This window comes from Musca autumnalis, unplaced genomic scaffold (genome assembly GCF_047663935.1).
Source record: "Musca autumnalis isolate F117 unplaced genomic scaffold, ASM4766393v1 scaffold_3, whole genome shotgun sequence".
Taxonomy (NCBI): Eukaryota; Metazoa; Arthropoda; class Insecta; order Diptera; family Muscidae; genus Musca; species Musca autumnalis.
The window spans coordinates 38,095,579-38,118,359 of NW_027411866.1; the positions used below are offsets into that span (position 1 = coordinate 38,095,579).

Genomic DNA, 22,781 nt, shown 5'->3' on the forward strand with positions numbered 1-22,781 from the left:
TCCGTATCCACTTTGAAATGTGCTCAATAAAATCCATGCGTATTAAAATCATGCCATTTCTACACTTTGAATAACCGCAAGAAATTAACCCTGAGTTTAAAACTCTCACACCTTTTAAACTCCATGATGGTTGTGTATGAGTCTATATGTATAAGTGAGATTTGAAGGATATATTGCGGTTTTGTGCCAAGTGTATGAGGATATTGAATAATGAAAGGGACGGAATGAGTGGCGGCTTCATTGTTTTAAATGCCTTTTATGTGTATTTTTTGCGAATGAAATAAACTCAAAGGGATTTCGAAGGAATTTGAGATGTTTTTGTTTTAATTTATTGTGAAGAATAAAAAAGGGAACATTTCCCCTTAAAATAGGGGGATATTTGTTGATCCTTAATATGGCATAAATAATGGTTTATCTGTATTTGAAAGAAACTTACCTGGTAAACAATTCCCATTGTTGGGGAATTGTTTTAGAGGTGAGAAGCCTGCAATGAGAAGAAATAAAGGGATTTATTATTTTTGAAATTTCAAACAGAAGCAACAGTTATAAGAAATATAATTTGTGGAACACCCAGTTAACTGGGTGTTTCAGGGTAATAAATTTTTTACATATTTTATGTTCAAGGAAACTTAAAACGTTTAGGGTATGTTTTTAAGCAACGTATTTGCAAAGAGCTGTTTTATTTTTGCATACCTTTTTTTGCGCCCAGCCAAATCTGTTTTAGCTTGGACTCGCTATTTATTTTAAATTAACAATTTGTTTTGTCTTAAATGCCAAAAAATCCGTTCACTTGCAAATTGAATGAAAAGCTTCTTAATATTACAAATTTTCACTTCACTTTCCCATCAAAATAAAATGACACGAGTAGCAAAAAAATGTCTTTGATATTTGATACCGTTTACTAATAGCCATCATCTCTCATCAACAGTTTAATGAACATAAACACGTCTAAACAACATAAAAAGCAGACAAAATTAAACCACTCAGGGCTAGGTGAACATTTGATGTAGAGCGGCATGTGATTCGCTTCTTCTTCTTGTGCATATTTCACAAATGATGTGTCAATTTGAATGATTTCGCAAAGAAATATATTTTTGAATATTTTACCGTAGCAATGGACGAGAGAAAGATTGAGGTTTATTTGAAGCTGTTTCTGGGTAATATACCCAGAGAACATGACTTCGTTGGAAGGCATAAATGTAAGGCATAAATGCAAGTCCCTAATCTTAGAATATCCTGCTGAAATTTACCCATTCCCTATTCTTAGAATGGGGGATTTAAAAAGTAGAATTAACAGACATATGGTCAAGGCAAACATATATTGAGAGCAAAGAGAGCCTTCTGATATGTATCCTACAAAAATGGACTTGTACGAAATGTGTTTGCCTCCAAACAAAGTGATTCTGACGTTATAAATAATTGAATTTATTTTTGATATAAAAAAGGCGGAATCTTATTTGAATCTACCCACTTGAAAATCTTCTTCTTTTGATTTCGAAAATTAGCACATGATAAATATAATTACAAAAGAAAACAAAAAAAGTAGTTGAAACTTTCTAATTGTTTAAAATTGCCACTTAAATCAAAAGTTAAATCAATTGAAATTGCGAAATTCTATTAAACAATTAAAAGCCAATTATAGAAAAAAACTCCAAAAAGCCATAAAATATAATAAAACAACAAAAATGTCCATTGTTTCCAATCTAATCTAACAATTTCGACAAGTTGTTGGTTTTGAACATCTTCTCGCCAAGCACGAGGAGAGTTAAGCAAAATAATACAAAAATATCTGCTGAGGAATACTACCTCACCTCTCTCCCAATCATAAATTTTTTTTCTCTTTGCTTTTTTGGTTGTTTTCTTTTTTCTCCTCTGACATTGCCATGGCATAAATTAACCCTTTCAAGGGCCACTTGAGGTTGCAGCCATTCAATTCCACAATTTAATGCAATTGAATTTGTGATTCAAAATTAATTGACTTTTTTCTGCTGTAACCGCTTACAAACATATTTATGCAACGGGCAGCGGCAGCAGTACAACCAAAATCCGTTTCATAGCTTTATCGTCCTTCCTTCCGTTGCAAATTTCTCATTGTTGCACTTACACTTGTAAGCCGCCTTTGACATTTGCCTGGGTTTTTTTGTGTGGGCTCCGAACAACAGTTCGAAGTGTGAAAAAAATAACAAAAGCTAAAGTTCACCAGTCAGTCAACCAGCCGACGTTGTACAACGAATTCACACCTCAAACAAAACAAGTCAAAGTGTTCAAGTGCTACTTAGATTACATTGTTTAATGATTTTTTTTATCTTACTTTCGGCCGAATTTTGTAACGATGATTTTTTTTGATTTTGTGGAGAAAGGAAGGGAAGAGGCTACTTTGGGCAAAGAATGCATATATTTTGGCAATTTAATGAATTTTAAATTTTTTCTTTGATATTTTAATGTAAAAATGCAAAAAGTAGTACATTAAGGATAAAACCGATATAAAATTTGTTGCAAACCAGCAACAGAATCAGAACAGATATAGTAAGAAATGTGGTTATTTAAGGTAGACGTAAAGCCAAAGCATCAAAGGCAAAAAGTTTACCTTTAGCGCAAAATTCTACAGGTAGCACATTCATCTTCACTTATTTTTTACCAGAACGTCACTTGCGTGAACTTTTTAAACTTTCGAACCATTTACTGGATACTAACTTTCTGGCCTAACAATGAAAACAATTGTTGAATCACTTTTTTCACTTCGATTGAGACACTTCCTCCTCTCTTGTTCGTTTTTCGAATTTATCCGGAGACTTCAGGCAAACACATGGTAGTGTACCACTCAGAATTAACCATTCCTGAAGCCGTATAGTCGGCACATGGTCAGTTTTGTTGAAGAAACAGGCGACCATTTGCTTCGAAGTGCTTCTTCGATGAAAAACTTTCGTAGGATTTGGCTCATCTTCGAATACCCCTACTATCGATTGCTGTTTTGTTTCGGGCTCATACGCATATATCCAAAATTCGTCGTCTGTGACGATCGTATTTATTCAAAATTTCATTGCACAAATCGACAAAAGCCTTATATTGAGCTATTGTCATATTGTGCTGGATCTAACGACAAACCCCAATTTTTGCGTCCATGTGTTCATCCACTATCAAATCTTAGTTGGTGGAATAAATGCCCAAAGATGCTTCTATTTCACAGTATATAACATGGCGATGTTGCATTATCCGTTCACACACGGCTTAATTTTTTTCTGTCACAGTGGCCGTTTTTGATGACCCTCACGAAGTCGGAGACGATTGAATTCATAAAACCAGTTATTCATATTAAGTTAGTTTTTCTGTTTGTAACGCCACCGTGGTGCAATGGTATGCACACCCGCCTTGCACACATAGGGTCGTGGGTTCGATTCCCCGGCCAGGCAACATCAAAACACTTTTCAACGGTGGCAAAATACCCCTCAGTAATGTTGGCGACATTTCCTGAGCATTTCAACCATGTAAAACTTCTCTACAGAAGTGGTGTCTTACACACGCCGTTCGGACTCGGCGATAAACTGTAGGTCCCATATCATTGAGCTAATATGAATCGGGGTACACTCATTGATATGAGAGAAGTCTCCCTTGTCCCTTATGGGATGTTTGTGGAACAATTATAACGCATTAAAATAACCATTTGCGACCCAATAAAGTATATATATTCAGGATCAGGGAAAAATTCTCAGTCGATCTATGCATGTCCGTCGGTCCGCCCGTCTGTGTATTACCGTTGGGTCGCAAATGATTATTTTAATGCGTTATAATTGTTCCACAAGCGACAAGGGAGACTTCTCTCATATCAATGAGTGCACCCCGATTCATATTTTGTATTTTGTAATGTCAATTCGGTCGCTGACTAAAGCTGCCCTAGATGAGGGTTTCTATGGATATATTAGCGTATAACTCTGTTATCTAACCACGTACATTAACATAATTGGCATCAGTGGCAAAATTAGGAAATCTTCTTCCAAATGTGTCATAAGTTGGCGGTACGTGCCTTCCAGGAAGAACGCTATAAGGTCTATATTAAAAACTTTACCATTTTTCAGACAAAAATTTTGATTTTTTTATCCGCTAAATTTGTTGGATTTTATGTTGTTTTGGAGATTTTTTTGTTTCCCCAAGCCTATTTTTGCATCATAAGATAATCGGGGCCTTTGTTCATGTCATTTTGTATTAACAGCATAAAACAATTCTTACCGTATACCCCCTCCAGAAAGGAAAAGGGGGAGAATGCTACGCTCGTGGTTTCTTAAAACAATCTTCGCAGCAGCACAAAGCTGTAACCGGCGCATTGGATTGATTTTTACACTCTAAATATTTTTGGCCACTTTCTCCATACAAGTGGATCCACTGTGCTGTGTTTTTATTTTCTTCTATTTTCACGCAATCCAATCTGGGAGAAATATTGTGCTTCCGACAATATTTCTTTGGTTCAGGTTTCTAGATTTTTGATTTTCTACAGGAAAACAACCAACGTCCATTCTTGGTGTTTTCAGAGGACTTTAGCTACAATTTTTAACAGAACTAGCTGTAATTTGACATTAGAGGTTCTCTGTGGTCACGAAACTTCTCCACCAAAACTACACCTTTTTCAGATGTAATTCGAAACATTCCAGTTGTAATTCGTAACATTTAATTTGTAATTCGATTATTAAATTTTTAATTCGAAACATTTTATTTGTAATTCGAAATATTTCATTTGTAATTCGAATTATTCCATTTGTAATTCGAATTATTCCATTAGAAATTCGAAGCATTCCATTTGTTATTCGAATTATTCCATATGAAATTCGAATTATTCCATTTGTAATTCGAATTATTCCATTTGTAATTCGAAAGTACTATTTGTATTGATTTTATATCTGGTTTTTTTCGAATTACAAATGGAATAATTCGACTTACAAATTGAATAATTCGAATTACAAATAAAATGATTCGAATTACAAATGGAATAATTCGAATTACAAATAGAATAATTCAAATTACAAATGGAATAGTTCGAATTACAAATGAAACTCTCGAATTACAATTAAAATAATTCGAATTACATCTCAAAAAAGATGTAGTTCCCATATAACGGTACCTGTCGATTTTCGGTATTTTGAGGGTTTTAGCTAAAATTTTATTTTAATTGTAATTCGAGAATTCTATTTGAAGTTCGTAACATTTCATTTGAGAATTCCATTTGTAATTCTAATTATTTAATTTAAAATTCGAATTATTCCATTTTTAATTCGAATCATTTTATTTGTTATTCGAAAAAGCCAGATATAAAATCTATACAAAAAATATTTTGTAATTTTTTTGTTTCGAATTACAAATAAAATGATTCGAATTACAAATGGAATAATTCGAATTTCAAATAAAATAATTCGAATTACAAATGGAATAATTTGAATTACAAATGGAATAATTCGAATTCCAAATGGAATAATACGAATTACAAATGGAATAATTCAAATAACAAATAGAATAATTCGAATTGCAAATGGAATAATTGGAAAAAATTCGAATAACAAATAGAATAATTCGAATTACAAATGGAATTCTCGAATTACAAATGAAATTTTACAAATTTTAACTAAAATGTTTCGATCTACATCTGAAAAAGTTGTAGCTATAATTTGACGTCTTCACTTAAAATCGTCAATATAGGTCCATGTTTTGAAATAGTTCTCATATAACGGTACCTCCCGATTTTCGGTATTTCAAGGGTATTAGCTAATTTTTTTGACGGAACTAACAGTAATTTGACTTTTGAGGTCCCCTGCTGTTACAAAACTTTTAAAAATAGGTCCACACTTTGATACAGCCCCGTAGTTGGTGCCTTTCACCTGGCTGAACAGACAGAAATCCCTTCAAAGGGGTATTCTCCAGATAGAATTCACAGCAAAGAAGTGTTCCATAGAAAGAAGTCTCCTGAAAGGGGGTCTTCTATAAATAAAAATCGCTTCAAAGGGTTATTCTATAGGTAGAAATCCATTCAAAGGAGTCTTCTGTAGATAGAAGTCCATCCAATTTAGTTTTCTATAGATAGAAGACCCTTTTGAAGAAGTGGTCTACTATATATCGACGCCTCCAAACAATAGTATGCTAAGTCGACTTAGCATGTTTTCAAGTTCTTTACATTTTTATATTTAAAGTCCTTTAACTTAAATTCTGTCAAATTTTGGTAATAATCGGACAATCCGAACAGAAGTTATAAACAAATATTTACTTAGCATAGTACTGAAAGTCAAAGAAATTTCCAAACTTTTAGAGCTTGTCCTGCAAAACTCACTGTTCAGAATTAGCAGACTAGTACTTGGAGGTGTCGAACGTCCTTTGACTTAAATTCTGTCAAATTTTGGTAATGATCGGTCAAGCCGAACAGAAGTTATAAACAAATATTGACTTTTCCACACTTTGAGAGCTTCTCCTGCAAAACTCACTTTTTAGACTTAGCATCCTATTATTTGGAGGTGTCGATATATAGAAGCCCTTTCAAAGGAGACTTCTATAGATAGAAACCCATTGAAAGGGCCTTCTATAGATATAAGTCCCCTCCGAGAATACTCCTGTAGATAGAAGCCCCAACAAAAGGATATTCTATAGATAGTAGACACTTCAAAGAGGTTTTCTACAGATAGAAGTTCCTTGAAAGGAAACTTCTATATAGAAGTCCATTCAAATGAGACTCTATAGATGCAAGTACCTTTGAGTGGTCTTCTATTGATTGGAGGGCCCTCAAACAGGCCTTCTATAGATAGAAGTCCCCTCTAAGGGGTCTTCTACAGATAGAAATCCCATCAAAGGAGGCTAAACATTGTTCCACAACATCCCATACGGGACAAGGGAGACTTCTCTCATATCAATGAGTGCACCCCGATTCATATTTAGCTCAATGATATGGGACCTACTGTTTATCGCCGAGTCCGAACGGCGTGTCTTAAGACACCACTTGTGGAGAAGTTTTTCAAGGCTGAAATACTCAGGAAATGTCGCCAACATTACTGAGGGGTATTTTGCCACCGTTGAAAAATGTTTGATTTTGCCTGGCCGGGGAATCGAACCCCCGACCTTCTGTGTGCAAGGCGGGCGTGCATACCATTGCACAAAGGAGGCTACTATTGCTAGAAGTACTTAAAGGTCTTCTACTTGTAGAGGGGTTCCTGCAGGGGGTCTTTTTAGGGGGTCTTTTAAGGCGAAAAGGACTAGCGTCGCTGAAGCTTACAAGACCATCCCTGAACAGCTTTTAAACTGCGCACATGCGAAATTTTTTTACTTTTGTGGGAGAAAGCAACTCAGGGAACTTCTCATAGAGCACCTAAAGGCCTCCTGTGCCGAGATTCTTAATTCTGAAACCTGGACTTGCTTCATCCATAAAAAACAGGAGACAGCTGATTGCGTTTAGCTGGTCAATTAAGCAAATTCAGCGTATCGTGCGGTCCGAATCCATATGCAGGACATGTCCTGTCGTGCTATCAATTCGGTCCCAATACGAATTATGTCAGCTGCTGCATCGTCCGAATCTTAATTTTGCTAAAATAACTCGTGTTTGCCCTCGCCGCTGGCATTCAAACTGTACCTTTGTACTGTATGCGCAACTGAATCAGATCGATGCAGCCTGCCAGATAGGATCGCTGATCTAGAGGTCCTCGCTTGTACCTTTGGGCCTCTCTCTTTCTAAATCATGAAAACATTTCCTGATGTGTCCACTTGATTGTGGCAAGGATGCTCCTGGCGATAACACCGAAGCAGGTACTACGTCGACAATATCTTGTCTTCTTCTGAAAATGGTCCACTGATTTCAGGCACCCTGTTGCAGTCATCAGTTCGGTATTCTGGCACATGTGAATGTTATTCACTACTTTTCGCTGGCGCTGCACTGGCGCCGCATAACAAGGTGCAAGGTTTCAATGGCTATCGGCCATTGACTTGACTACTTCAGATATTGTCGCAAATGGCTGAGCATTGTAGCCAATATTATAGGTATAATTTTTGTCGGAACCTGGAAGACATCATGAAATATATAGCCTCATTTCTCTCTACGGGTCGTAGGCTTCTTATTTCTGAATTACACAAGCGACCGGTGTTCACACAGGACTGTAGGAAAGTATTAGGAAATATTCTTGAAAATCTTGGCATGGCTGACTGTATCGAAGACCGTCGATAGGTCAAGAGCCTGAATCCATGCTGATGTTGTACAACTGGGAAACTGCTATTGTTGAGGAGTAGTAGTGCCTCTAGGATATTCGATACAATTAGATATTAGAGACAAATGAACTTGTACGATTCGACTCTTCCCTCAGTAGAGAGACCATCCTGTCAACTTTCCAGTCTTCTGGTACAATATGGGTGGCTAAAGATAAATTGAGGACACTTGTGACCTTTAGCATTACCATTGATATTCCGCGTAGATCAAACGCTTTGGATAACTTTGCGTTTCGCTCATCGTAATTTATAGTGATACCTCCTCAACTGAGAGGGCATAACACACTCCCCTTCACTCTCGGGTGCTTTATAAATTGCCAGTAAAAAAACGCACACCTCTTCGGATTTGTCTCTGCCACGCAATTGAAAGTCCCATCCATTCTATCATCTTTCTTTCTCACGCTCGAGAGTGGTTTAACCTTTGGCTTCAAATGTTCTAGTCACTTTTTCCGCTTAAGCTTTTGACTTCAAGAGTATGTTTCCTAACCCTTGGGTTCGTACGACAAAGTTCATCACTTTCATTTACTGGTCAAGTCGTCTCTGCCGGAAAGTTTGGTTTTATATGGGGTATTCGACCACACGCAGAGAAAAAAATATGATTGATACAACAATATTCGAAGAGCAAAATATGTATTGTAAAGATATTGTTAAATTCCAAATGTAGTATTGTGATTCCAACAATTGGGTTTTGTCAACTGGACAATAGTTCTCTCTTTTCTTCGACATTTTTTTCTCTTCTCTCGCTATTCGATGCCGTGTTGAAAAAAAACAATTATGGTGAGTTTTGTTTGTATGACATGATGCCTTTATCTTTGTTTTTGTGTGTATGTATACCAACAATGAGACTCTTGTTTTTATTTGTTTCTGTTTTGTTTCATTCTTCTATCTTCATTGTGCTTTGAGGTTTGGTGTTATACCGGACTTTTTCATGGTGTTTAATTGTTCCTTATGTTGTGGTAGGTGCTTGTGGCTTTCTGTTTGTCTTTTTTGTCAGCCAATGCAGCAAACCATGTATTGTGTTCATCAATGATTGCAATATTATACGTGACATTTATATCCAAGTTATGTGAAAAGTGTATATGAGAAGTATATACACTCAAATCAAAAATTTCTGGGCTGGTTTTCTGGGTTGACAATACTTTTTGTAAACAAAATTAGATTATGATAGTTCCTACAATCGGTATTGTTAACGATTTTTACAATATTGCGGAAATTCGAAAGTTGTTTTTGTTTTCTATGTTTGGAACAAAAGATGGTATTTTTGGATTTGGATCACAATGGTTGAACAAAACAAATACATTTTTGGAACCAAAACAGATATTTTTGTTCCAACAAAAGCGAAAAATATTTTTTCTCTGCTTGCAGCATGTATATAGCGACCGCCTGTAGACTAACTCAGCTACCAGATATCTCTGAAATGGTGACTTATAAAAAATCTGAACCCTTGTCAATCACCATTTCCACGGTTCGGATATGTACGGTGGTATGTTAACGGAAACGAGGATAGGCAGGTATTACGAGACAAACGAAAGGACGGATTGTCAGGTCACATCATATATCAGACCGGGTATCACTACGGTGTTGTTTGACGAGCTGTGGAAATCTTCTTTTATCCCGTGTATGAGCGACATCGTTCACCGTGCAAAATGTGAAGCTATCACTTTGTTGGTCAGTGCCGCTGCATGTCGTACCCCTGTGATCATTGCTTAGAACCAGATGCCATCCAAACGCGAACTAATATCATATATAAAGCATTCATTACCGTTATGTACACAATAAAGACCTCTACCTCGGCGGATCACACATTCCATGTATGTACTGTAGAGTTGTGCCAACTGAACTATATGAAAGTATCTAGTTCACGATGGCCCGCATCGTTTGCCCCCACCCCACCGATGTTGAAATGTCGTGGATGCGGATCTAGCAAACCGACAGATCCGTGGTTCGGGGTTATTTTCTAAGCCAGCACGGCCCAAATGAGCTCGGAGCAGTCATTTCTGGATGTATAGCCGCCTCATGGTAGATCACAAAAAAATATTTGTTGAGGTGACGGCCCTGATCGAAGATTTCCCCGAGTCAATCCGGTACATAGAACCGTCCGTCGTAGGATTGATCTCGAAATGTGACATTTACAGTTGCAAAGGCGCAGAAAGAAATCGAAGTTGTTGGAAGTCTATTCTTGCTGGACTTGTAGGACAGACCTCCGAAATAAGTAAGTGTCCATAAATTTTTAACGTACAACAACACATTTGCACAATTTCATTAACCACTGTAAACACACACAAAACCGCACTACCAAAATACTGTCATTGACTTCAAACAACAGCTTTGGACTCTGGCCATGGTAATTAGCGTACGAGGGGATTAAAAGCTGATTTTGATTATTTGTTCGCTGCGTCTTCAATTAAATGACTGTCAATTTTGTTGTGTTGTTCTTCAAGTTTCCTGTTGTGTTCTCACATGTAAAGACACACACACGCGCTCACATCTCAGTCAAACGCTCAGTCATTGGGATTTCAGCATTTAATCAGCTTCAAAAGTAGAGTGTCGCAATTAAATTGTTTGCATATTGCGATGTGTGATGTGGTATGAGTAGGTTGATTTTTCTTATGATAAGCATGCTCAGGTGTTGAATGTCGTTTTTGCAGATTTGTTTTCCAATTCTTTTTTTCGATGTCCCTCCGTCACAGGAAAAAATAACAGTTTTTGTTTTCTTTGGGCCTTTGTGGTAAATTGGAATTAGTGTACAAAGGCCTTTAGGGGAGGAGAGCAAGAGACGAACAAGAAGAAAAAAGTTACAAACTCATTTTACGTTGATTTCCGATACAATTTGCATTTCATTCAAAAATCATCAGATATGTGAGAGAGGAGTACAGTGGGTCAAAAACAATATTGATAGGAATAATTTACCAATAAATAGTTTTTGCCACAAATAACGATCATTGGAAAGTGATTCGACAGCCATTATTACCACCAAAAATATTAAAACTCGTGGTATCCATATTATAAAGCAAATGCAAGAGATCGGAAAAATGGAAATCCACTATTTGTGCGGTTTATGGGACAAATGTTCAGAGCCACCAAAGCCCTTACACCTCACCATTGAGCTTAACATGAAGTTATAATTTATTTTTTGATATACATAATATAAGCCCTCCTTGCGGGAAATTTGTGGACCATTGCGTTTTTGGCATTTCTTTGCTGACCCACTGTCCCTCTTAGTTTTGTTTGCTTTCAATTTTGGCTCTTAACACAACTTAAGTGGTTTATAAGCCAGTTAGCCACACAATGTTCGTTCATAAAATCCAGCCAACCAACAAACAACAGATCCAACCAGCCATCATCATTATGACCATTATCATCATCAGCAGCAGCAACAACAGCACCCACATCACAATTACATTCCAAAACTTTACCAACAAGCCATTCTGAAAAATGTAATTTACATGGCTTTGCAGCATTGTGGAATGAACTACTAATCTGAGTTCAGAGTAGTTGTTTTGGGAAAAAGTTCATTTGCCCAATGTTGGTGATGGTGTTATTGTTGTTGCAACAACAATCAACACTTGCTGGTTGCAATGTTTATTTTAATTATTTTTTATTTATTTATTTTTACAGTCACTAATTTGTTTAAGCTTTGTGTGAACGTAACAAACTCCCATTGTGTTGGCGAACAACCGTACGTATGTACATTAGGGCTATGATTTTTCAAAATTTTTATTCTCAAAAATGATTTCCTGTAGCACGGATGAATAAACTTTTCATACTAATCACTGAAATAATTTTTATTCCATTGAAATTTAAAAAAAGTTCACGCACAAATCATTTAATTTCTTTTTTTTTTATTTTTGAAAAAATGTATGGAATGAAAAAAAAAATCTTAAATTGCACGAATGAGTAAACTTTAGCCTACTAATAACTAAAATAACGTTTATTCCATTCAAATATTGAAAACGGTCATGCACAAAGGACTTGAAATTTTTTGATTTTTTTTTTCTTTTTTTGTTCAAAAATTATATCTTTGAAAAAAGCGTTTATGATATTTTTATGATTCTCAGAATTAAAGATAAATAAAATTCGTGAGAATCAAATGTTATGTCAATTTGGTTATCTCATGTGGCTCTAAAATTTATTTTCAATTATATATCTGCTTAAAGTGACTTCGAGAAAATTGCCCATAATTCTGATAAATTCAAATTTGAAAATAATTTTATGCGTGAGGTTTTTTCACCGAATCACCTTATTACTAGCATTCTATGTATTCTTATGTAGAAACACATCACGCCATCATACAGCAATATGAAGTTGTAAAAAAGTTATAACCCTAATGTACATACATACATACATATGTATGTACTGAAGTATGAATGTAATTTTTTTACACATCAAACAAAGTTACAGGTCATAATGAAATAATTGAAAATTATTTTAAATCATTTTTTCAATTCAAATACCAACGACAACAAAAATAACGAAAGGTATTTAACTCAAATTGTTGGTCATGTTTTGTAATTACGCAAATTATTTCAATACGAAAATAAGAATATAAGGTGGAGTAATTTAAGAATATATGAAAAAGATCGAGAAATACCCAATTTAGGGTATGGAAATGTGAGTGATGGAGGAGACATAGATGTTAAACAGCGATAAAGATCGTCCAAATATTATTGAAAATTTTTGGTGTCAACATTTGAAGTTTCGTGACCACTATGAACCTCAAATTTCAAATTACATATATTTCTGTCAACAAATATAGTTAAACTTCTAAAAACACCTAAAATCGGAAGACACCACCATATGGGGACATAACCATAACATGGACCTATGTTGGAAATTTTTGGTGGAGAAGTTCTGCGACTACTGGGAATCTCAAATATCAAATTACAGGTAGTTTGGTTTAACAATGTAGCTAAAATACTCAAAATATCGGAGGTACCGTTGTATGGAGGATATACCAAAACATGGACTCATGTTGACAATTTTGGGTGGAGAGGTGTTGTGACCGCTAGGAACTTCAAATAGCAAATTATAGCTAGTTCGGTATAAAATTTTAGCTAAAATCCTCCAAATACCGAAAATCGGGAGGTATTACTACGAGTATATGGGGGCTATACCAAAACATGGATCTATGTTGAAAATGTTTAGTGCAGAAATTTTAGGACCACTGCGAACCTCAAGTGTTGAGTTACAGATGGTTCGGTCAAAACACCGGGGTACCTTTATATGGGGGATATATCAAAAAAGGGGCCTATATTGACAATTTTTGGTGGAGTTGTTTTGTGACCACTGCGAACCTCAAATTTTATATACGAGGTAGTTCGGTCAAAAAGGTTTGTAAAATCCTCCAAACACAGAAAATCGTGAGGTACAGTTATAGTTTTGTGACTACTGGGAACCTCAAGTGTCAACTTACAGCTAGTTCGGATAAACAATGTAGCTTAAATCCTCACAATACCGAAAATCGGCAGGTATCGTTATATGGTAGGTAAACCAAAACGTGGACCAATATGGCTCATCTTTGAACTTGACCTCCCCATGGAAAACGATACTCGGGTGCAAAAATATAGCATTCTAGCTCAATTGTTGCGGACCCTAGAGTACTTACAACAGAACATGGCAATATCGACTCAGCAGTTTATCCTGAGCAAGAATATATGTGCAATAGGGTAGGAAATGATTATTTTAACACGTTCCTTTCGAACAGAAACAAGTGAGCAAAGGCTATAGTCGGGACGGGGCCGACTATGTGATACCCTATACCACTACACCTACCACTGAAAGAAAATAATAAGTTTATATTTGACCATTGTCGACAATCTTCTGATTAAAAGATTTGCATAAGAGAAGAAGAAGAGAAGCTGAGTTATTTGTCAATAAAAAAAACTTAAAAATATTAAAATTGCGATAGCGTACCGCATTTTGCAATGGCTCTGGTATTTCACCATCAATGACAACACATTTGGTATCAATTTAAAACTCAGATGGTCCAGTTTCACTATCGGGCTCTCCCTTTGTAATATGTGTAACAGAAACAGAGATATCCGCATTGGAAATAAAATTCCACAATTGAAAATTGTTATATCTGAGCGTCTTTTTCTATATCTCTAGTATTTGATCACTTCTGGTAACGCAATTGAGATCAATTTAAAGCTCAGAATGTCTTAATTATTATAGGTCACTTTTGTTGAAATCTACCCAACAAAGCTCTTGAACCAACTTTAAATGAAAGGAGCTTACACCTGAGAAGTTTTTGCGGATTCTGAATCTACAATGTTCATAGATGAGAAAAATAACAAAAAAATCGCCGGAGCGCTTTTTAAATAAATCGCGGTCAAAATTCTCATTTTTAGAGTTTTTTAGGTTTTCGGGTATTTGTTGGGAAACCGCAAGCCCTATAAAGATGGAACTAACAAAAATGTTGTAGCAGTGAAAATTCTCTACAAGATTGTCCTTTATGATATTTTCGTAGGTTTTACCATTTTTGAGATATAAAAGTTGAAATTGCGACAATTCACTGACTGTATCGTCTCCTTATAAAACAATGTCATGTAGTGTCATAAGTAATCAGCAGGCTGCGAGTCAGTCCTGTACCGTATTTTTATGGGAAATTCAAACTATTTTAAAGGCCTTGAGTTTTGGTTGATTTCAAAGGACAAAAATGGTGTTTTTTTTGAGATTTTTCGTAGACTGAGGGGCTATTGTAAGAACGTTTAGGGTGATTGGTGACAATCTTCATGGATTTATATACCCTACACCATACTGTGGTAAGGGGTATTATGTCTTTGTGCATTTGTATGTAACATACAAAAGGAAACGAGTTTGATGCATAGTACCTTCTAGGCATGTACGCATGTACATAGAATCACTCTCTGAGTCGATTTATGCATGTCCGTCCGTCCGATTTTCCGATTGAGCTAAAAATAGCGGAATATACTTTTTTTAGCCATAGAAAGGGCGCCATTGCTTTTGGTGAAAATCGGTTTAGATTTCAGATTTGGATATAGCTCCCATATATATTTTCGGTTGATTTCACGCATTTGCTGCTCCAAATACGCTATAATTGTCTGATTTCAATGAAATTTGGAATGTGTGACTGAATTAGGTCTAGAAATAAACGTGCCAAATTTTATCGAAATCGGTGTAGACTAAGATATAGCTGCCAAATATATTTTCGGCCGATCTGAAGTATTTGCTGCACCAAATACCATATATACGAGTATGTTCAATTGTGATGAAATTTGGAATGTGTGCTGTAGGGTATCATATAGTCGACCCCGGCCGACTTTGATACTTTACTTACTGGTTAACCATTTTTTTTTTGAGATTTTTCTCAGGCCCCTATCAACTTTATGTGGTTCGAGGAGACAAAAATAGCGTCGTTCTACGAAACAATATTAAAGTTATTTTGGTTTGGGTGGAGGGTACAAAAGACATTGGAGTTTTTTGACAGGAAACAATTTTTATGTAAATTTTAAAATGTTGCGGATTTCACTGGAGGATACAAAAATCCCGATGATAATTAAAATGTTTTCGGGATATTTATACCCTCAGCCTAACAGATGGGTATACGCTTTATTACGATCAGAAATAATGGTTTTAGGGTGTTTCTATAGACCCTTTCTAAAAAGAAAGGGTGCTTTTATAGACCCTTTCTGAAGGGAAGGATGTTTCAATAGACCCTTTCTGAAGGAAAGGATGTTTCAATAGACCCTTTCTGAAGAAAGGGTGCTTCTATAGACCCTTTCTGAAGGAAAGAGTGCTTCTATAGAATCTTTCTGAAGAAAACGGTGCTTCTATAGAATCTTTCTGAAGGAAAGGGTGCTTCTATAGAATCTTTCTAAAGGAAAGGGTGCTTCTATAGAATCTTTCTGAAGGAAAGGGTGCTTCTATAGACCCTTTCTGAAGGAAAGGGTGCTTCTATAGATTCTTTCTGAAGGAAAGGGTGCTTCTATAGAATCTTTCTGAAGGAAATGGTGTTTCTATAGAATCTTTCTGAAGGAAAGGGTGCTTCTATACAATCTTTCTGAAGAAAATGGTGCTTCTATAGAATCGTTCTGAAGGAAAGGGTGCTTCTATAGAATCTTTCTGAAGGAAAGGGTGCTTCTATAGAATTTTTCTGAAGGAAAGGGTGCTTCTATAGAATCTTTCTGAAGGAAAGGGTGCTTCTATAGAATCTTTCTGAAGGAAAGGGTGCTTCTATAGAATCCTTCTGAAGGAAAGGGTGCTTCTATAGAGTCTTTCTAAAGGGAAGGGTGCATCTATAGAGTTTTTCTGAAGGAAAGGGTGCTTCTATAGAGTCTTTCTGTAGGAAAGGGTGCTTCTATAGAGTCTTCCTGAAGGAAAGGGTGCTTCTATAGAGGCTTTCTGAAAGAAAATGTGCTTTCTGATAGAAAGGGTATTTTTATAGGCCCTTTCGGAAACAAAGGGTGTTTCTATAGACCTTTTTGAAAGAAAGGGTGCTTCTATAGACCTTTTCGGAAAGAAAGGGTGTTTCTATAGACCCTTTTTGAAAGAAAGGGTGCTTCTATAGACCCCTTCTGAAAGAAAAAAGGGTGTTTCTATAGACCCCTTCTGAAAGAAAAAAGGGTGCTTCTATAGACCCCTTCTGAAAGAAAAAAGGAAAGGGTGTTTCTATAGACCCTTTCTGAAGGAAAGGGTGCTTCTATAGGCCCTTTCTGGAAGAAAGGGTGCTTCTATAGAAACTTTCTGAAAGAAAGGTGCTTCTAAAGAATCTTTCTGAAAGAAAGGGTGCTTCTATAGACCCTTTCTGAAAGAAAGGGTGCTTCTATAGACCCGTTTTGAACGACAAGGTGCTTCTATAGACCCTTTCTGAACGAAAAGGTGCTTCTATAGACTCTTTCTGAAAGAAAGGGTGTTTCTATACACTTTCTGAAGGAAAGGGTGTTTTTATAGACCCTTTCTGAAAGAAATGGTGCTTCTATAGAATCTTTCTTAAAGAAAGGGTGCTTCTATAGAATCTTTCTTAAAGAAAGGGTGCTTTTATATACACTTTCTTAAAGAATGGGTGCTTCTATAGACCCTTTCTGAAAGAAAGGGTGCTTCTATAGACCCTTTCTGAGGGAAAGGGTGCTCCTATACACCCTTTCTGAAAGAAAGGGTGCTTTTATACACCCTTTCTGAAAGAAAGGGTGCTTTTATACACCCTTTCTGAAAGAAATGGTATTTCTGTAGACACTTTCTAAGGGAAAGGGTGCTTCTATAGAATCTTTCTGAAAAAAAGGTGCTTCTATAGAATCTTTCTGAAAGAAAGGGTGCTTCTATAGAATCTTTCTGAAAGAAAGAGTGCTTCTATAGAATCTTTCTGAACGAAAGGGTGCTTCTGTAGAATCTTTCTGAACGAAAGGGTGCTTCTATAGAATCTTTCTGAACGAAAGGGTGCTTCTATAGAATCTTTCTGAACGAAAGGGTGCTTCTATAGACCCTTTCTATAAGAAAGGGTGCTTCTATAGACCCTTTCTATAAGAAAGGGTATTTTTTATAGACCCTTTCTATAAGAAAGGGTATTTTTATAGACCCTTTCTATAAGAAAGGGTGCTTCTTTAGAATCTTTCTGAACGAAAGGGAGCTTCTTTAGAATCTTTCTGAACGAAAGGGTGCTTCTATAGACCCTTTCTATAAGAAAGGGTGCTCCTACAGACCCTTTCTATAAGAAAGGGTGCTCCTATAGACCCTTTCTATAAGAGAGGGTGCTCCTACAGACCCTTTCTATAAGAAAGGGTGGTTCTATAGACCCTTTCTTAAGGAAAGGGTGCTTCTATACACCCTTTCTGAAAGAAAGGGTTCTTCTATACACTCTTTCTGAAAGAAAGGGTTCTTCTATACACTCTTTCTGAAAGAAAGGCTTCTTCTATAGACCCCTTCTTAAGGAAAGGGCGCTTCTATAGAATCTTTCTTAAAGAAAGGGTGCTTCTATAGACCCTTTCTGAAAGGAAGGATGTTTTTAAAGATCCTCTCGGAAAGAAATGTTGTTTTTATAGACCCTTTCGGAAGGAACGGGTGTTTCTATAGACCTTTTCGGAAAGAAAGGGTGTTTCTATAGACCCTTTTTGAAAGAAAGGGTGCTTCTATAGACCCCTTCTGAAAGAAAAAAGGGTGCTTCTATAGACCCCTTCTGAAAGAAAAAAGGAAAGGGTGTTTCTATAGACCCTTTCTGAAAGAAAGGGTGTTTTTATAGACCCTTTCGGAAAGAAAGGGTGTTTCTATAGACCCTTTTTGAAAAAAGGGTGCTTCTACAGACCCTTTCTGAAGGAAAGGGTGTTTCTATACCCTTTCTAAACGAAGGGGTGTTTCTGTACCCTTTCTGAGGGAAAGGGTGCTACCCGCAAGGGTATTCTCTGAAGAGGATAACGGGAGTAACGACCCCGCGGACCCTAGTTTTGGCAGGTGTGGAGAGCGTACCAAAATGGTACAGGTGCTCTGTGAAACCCTGTGTCGGGGCGAATGAATACCGCCCACAATTAAGTATTCCACCATATGGGCACACCTCATGAGAGGTTTGGAAAGGAGGTGACGACTCCATGGTTTTCCCTAGTCAAAACCTACACAAAGAAGAAAACAAATCCCTGCCGAAAGGCATCAAGATCAAGCCAGCACGATCTTGATTATGGCATTACTGGACTACGATTTGGAATTGATGAACCCTGGGCTGACGGCTGTGGTATTCTGGAACCTGAGTATGTCGGGGTGAAACCTTACAAAAATGGCTTTCAGGCTAATGCCACAGCTGCCTCCGTCCCGTTAAAATCTGGCAAGTCTCAAAGTACGTTCAATGCTCGCCCCATTAAGTTGGTAGTGTAGGTTCGGATGTACATTCCCGATTAACACGGATCTGGCTCTGAACGGGAGATCTCATAAGGGTCTCCCGTCAACCCTCGCATGGACCTAGGAATAGGGACCCATGGGATCTTTACGTGACTGCACATTTTACGAGCGGCGATAGCGGCTTTGAGTTGGGACCACGAAACCTAAAATGAACGAAGCAAATCAAGAAACAAGGAGAACAAATATAGAGGTTGAAGAAACCCCACTGGGAAGATGCTCGGGTCTACGAGTCGAAAACACGGGAGGTGTAAATTCCCCATTAGAAAGGAGTTCGGTGATTGTGATGGCGACACCGACTAATAATTCAGGCGAAGAAGCGCCTAAAAACAAAAGTCCTGGAAGTGAAAATCTAAGGAGGCTCGGAAGGAAAATAGCTCAGCTGGATGAATTTGTCAAATCGAAAAATAACATCCACAAAGATATCCAACCTATGATGATGGAGATACAGGCAATATATTTAAAAGTAGCCGATGATATGAATAAGGAACTGAAATACGTCAAATGGGCCAGTTAGACAATAAGCAGACCCAAACCGAAGCATGGATTAAGCCTAAACAACCAGGAACCCCAACAACACCTGCGTTGAAAAGAGGCCCCAAGACCCAAAGCCCGAAGGAGAATAGGACAAAAAAGAAAAAAGAAGTAGTACCTAAAATTCAAGAGCCAGATTCTGTAAAGACAATAGAAGAGACAATCAACGAAAATGTGGGAAAATCCGATACCGTACAAAATGCGGCAGCATGGAATAAAGTTCAAACAAGATCTAGAAGGAAAAGGAAACCAAGTAAACCAGATGCTTTAATAATTAAAACATGTGGAGATTCCGCATATTCAAACATTCTGAAGCAAGTGAAAAGTGAAGCAAAGCTGGCTGCGTTAGGCAAAAATGTGAAGACAATTCGGAAGACAGAGAAGGGTGAGCTATTGTTAGAACTAAATAAACCAGCACACCAGAACACAAATGACTTTAGAGAAGCCATTGAAGAAGTCTTAGGCCCAACCGCTGAAGTTCGTGCCTTAACTCAGGAAGTACAACTGGAAATTAAAGATATAGATGGGGTGTCTAATAGAGATGATATTCTCCAGCCTATCAGCGACGTTTCGGACGATTTTAAAGCATTGGAAGCATCTGCAATAAAATCACTACGAAAAGCATATAGAGGCACACAAACTGCTACAGTTTCCGTAAGCTCGTTGCTAGCGAATATTCTTTTAAAGAGAAGAATACTACGTATTGGATGGGCGGATTGTCGAATACGTGAAAAATTGACACCAATGAGGTGTTATAAATGTCTGGACTTTGGTCATACAGCAGTTAGATGTAAAAACCCGAACGACAACTCAGGTCGCTGCATTTGCTGTGGAGAAGCGGGTCACAAGGTTGCTAATTGTAAAAACCCCCCCAAGTGTATGCTATGCAATGAACCATCAACAGATCGTAGCCACATCACTGGGTCGACTGTGTGTCCGAAATACAAGGAAGCTCTACGCCAACTTAGAGGATCTTAATGAAATTTATACAATTAAATTTAAATCATTGTGAAGCTGCCCAAGATTTGTTAAAACAGACAGTTCGGGAACTAGAGGTCGATCTAGCAATTATCAGCGAGCCCTACAAGAACATAAGCTCAGCAAATTGGTTATGTGATAAGTCCGGCACAACCTCGATCTGGTCCTTCAACAAACCAATACAAAATGCTTTGAATTCTGCAACTGGTTTTGTCCGCGCTACTTTCGCCGGATTAACAGTCTACAGCTGCTACATACCACCAAGATATGATATTGAAGATTACAGAAGAATTATAACTGACTTAACAAATGATGCCGCATCCAGAGGGTCCATTTTGATAGCGGGCGATTTTAATGCCTGGGCCACAGAGTGGGGTTGCCCTAGAACAAATGAAAGGGGCCGAATATTTTTAGAATCCTTTGCCCAATTAGATGTGGAAATTTTGAATTCGGGGAGTAATCCAACATTCAGTCGAAATGGTGGGAGTTCCATAATCGACATTGCGTTTGTCAGTACTAACATCTTCAATCAGTTTAACTGGCAAATCAGTGATATGTTCACTTATAGTGATCATCAGGCTATAATCATTAATCGTAATGACGAGACAACAGTAAGAAGATCGGTTCGAACGCCTGAAATATCTGGTTGGAAAAAAGGCTCATTTGATAAAGACATATTTGCGCTATGTATGGATGACACAGAACTGCAGGGAACCCCCGAAAATATGGCGGAAGAGTTTATTCTTCGAGCAACACAAGCATGCAACGCATCGATGCAAAAAAGGAAGAGGGGTGTCAACAAAGCCCCAGTATATTGGTGGAACGCTGAAATAGCTGAACTACGTAAAGAGTGTCTTCGTGCGAAAGACGTTTTGTAAGAACTCGTGATAGAGAAGACAATGAAGCGTATAGACAGGTTCTCAAGATGAAGAAGAAAGCCCTCCAAAAAGCCATTCATGCAAGCAAAAGATCGTGTTTTCTCGCTATTTGCGATGATGTAGAATCCCAGCCGTTTGGACTCGCGTACAAGATTGTGACTAAGAAACTGAAATGCTTCGGCTCAAGTACACCTACGGATGCTAAAACATTAGATAACATTGTGAATCACCTTTTTCCTCACCAAGCTGTAACATCATGGGCAACTTTTGACCCTGGGGGACATTTTGCCCACCCCCCGGTTACACCAGCGGAGATAAATATTGCCGTCTCTAAATTCGATGACTCTAAAGCGCCTGGTCTCGATGGAATTCCCAACTACGTTCTAAAAGAGATTATAAGTTGCTGTGGAGAACAAATGCTTAAATTACTGAACTCCTGCTTAGAATATGGATCCTTTCCATCGTTATGGAAAAGGCAAAGACTAGTCCTATTGCCCAAAAACGGCAAGCCCTTGGAAAATCCTTCATCATACCGCCCGCTATGTATGATAGATACATGCGGAAAACTCCTTGAGAGCATTATCCGCGACAGACTTGAAGAATACATAGAACGTGCAAAGGGCTTATCTGAAAGCCAATTTGGCTTCAGAAAAAAAAGATCTACGATCGATGCAATAAAAATGGTAACAGATATCGCAAGGGAAGCAATAAATGGCCAAAGCTGGAAAAAAGAGTATTGTGTTGTCATAACACTAGATGTTAAAAATGCCTTTAACACAGCTAACTGGGAGAATATTATAAACGCTCTGAGACGGTTAAACGTCCCGGCATATCTTGTGGCTATACTCCAGGACTACTTCCGCAACAGAATACTAATATACCAAACTGAGAAGGGTTTAAAAGAATACCGAATATCAGGAGGAGTACCACAAGGATCTGTTCTTGGACCTCTTCTGTGGAACGTAATGTATGATGGTGTCTTAAAGCTAAAACTCCCAGAGAGAGCAAATATTATTGGATTTGCAGATGATATTGCGCTAGTTATAGTTGCAAAAACAACCGAAGAAGCAAAAAATGTCTCAGAAGTCAGCATACAGTTGGTTAAATCGTGGCTGTGTTCACAAGGCCTAGCATTAGCCGATCAAAAAACGGAAGCTGTATTAATTACAAGCCGCAGAACTGTAGAAAGGATAAATATTCAAATCGGAGAATGTACAATCACAACAGCGGAAAGCCTGAAATACCTAGGCGTTATTATAGACAATCGTTTAGCTTTCAAGGAGCATTTGAATTACGTAAAGGCGAAAGCCGGAAACACTTGTAAAGCGCTGT

At 37.4% G+C, this 22,781-nt stretch overlaps 1 protein-coding gene across 3 annotated transcripts in view; it reads right to left on the minus strand.

Moving 5' to 3' along the window:
* The window catches only part of Vsx2 (Visual system homeobox 2), a 459,366-nt gene that overhangs the window by 396,311 nt on the left and 40,274 nt on the right, over positions 1 to 22,781 (minus strand). For all 3 annotated transcript variants that reach the window (XM_073979347.1, XM_073979345.1, XM_073979346.1), the window contains exon 3: positions 437 to 484. In XM_073979347.1, coding sequence (XP_073835448.1) covers positions 437 to 484 — 48 coding nt within the window. The remainder of the gene's footprint in view (positions 1 to 436; positions 485 to 22,781) is intronic.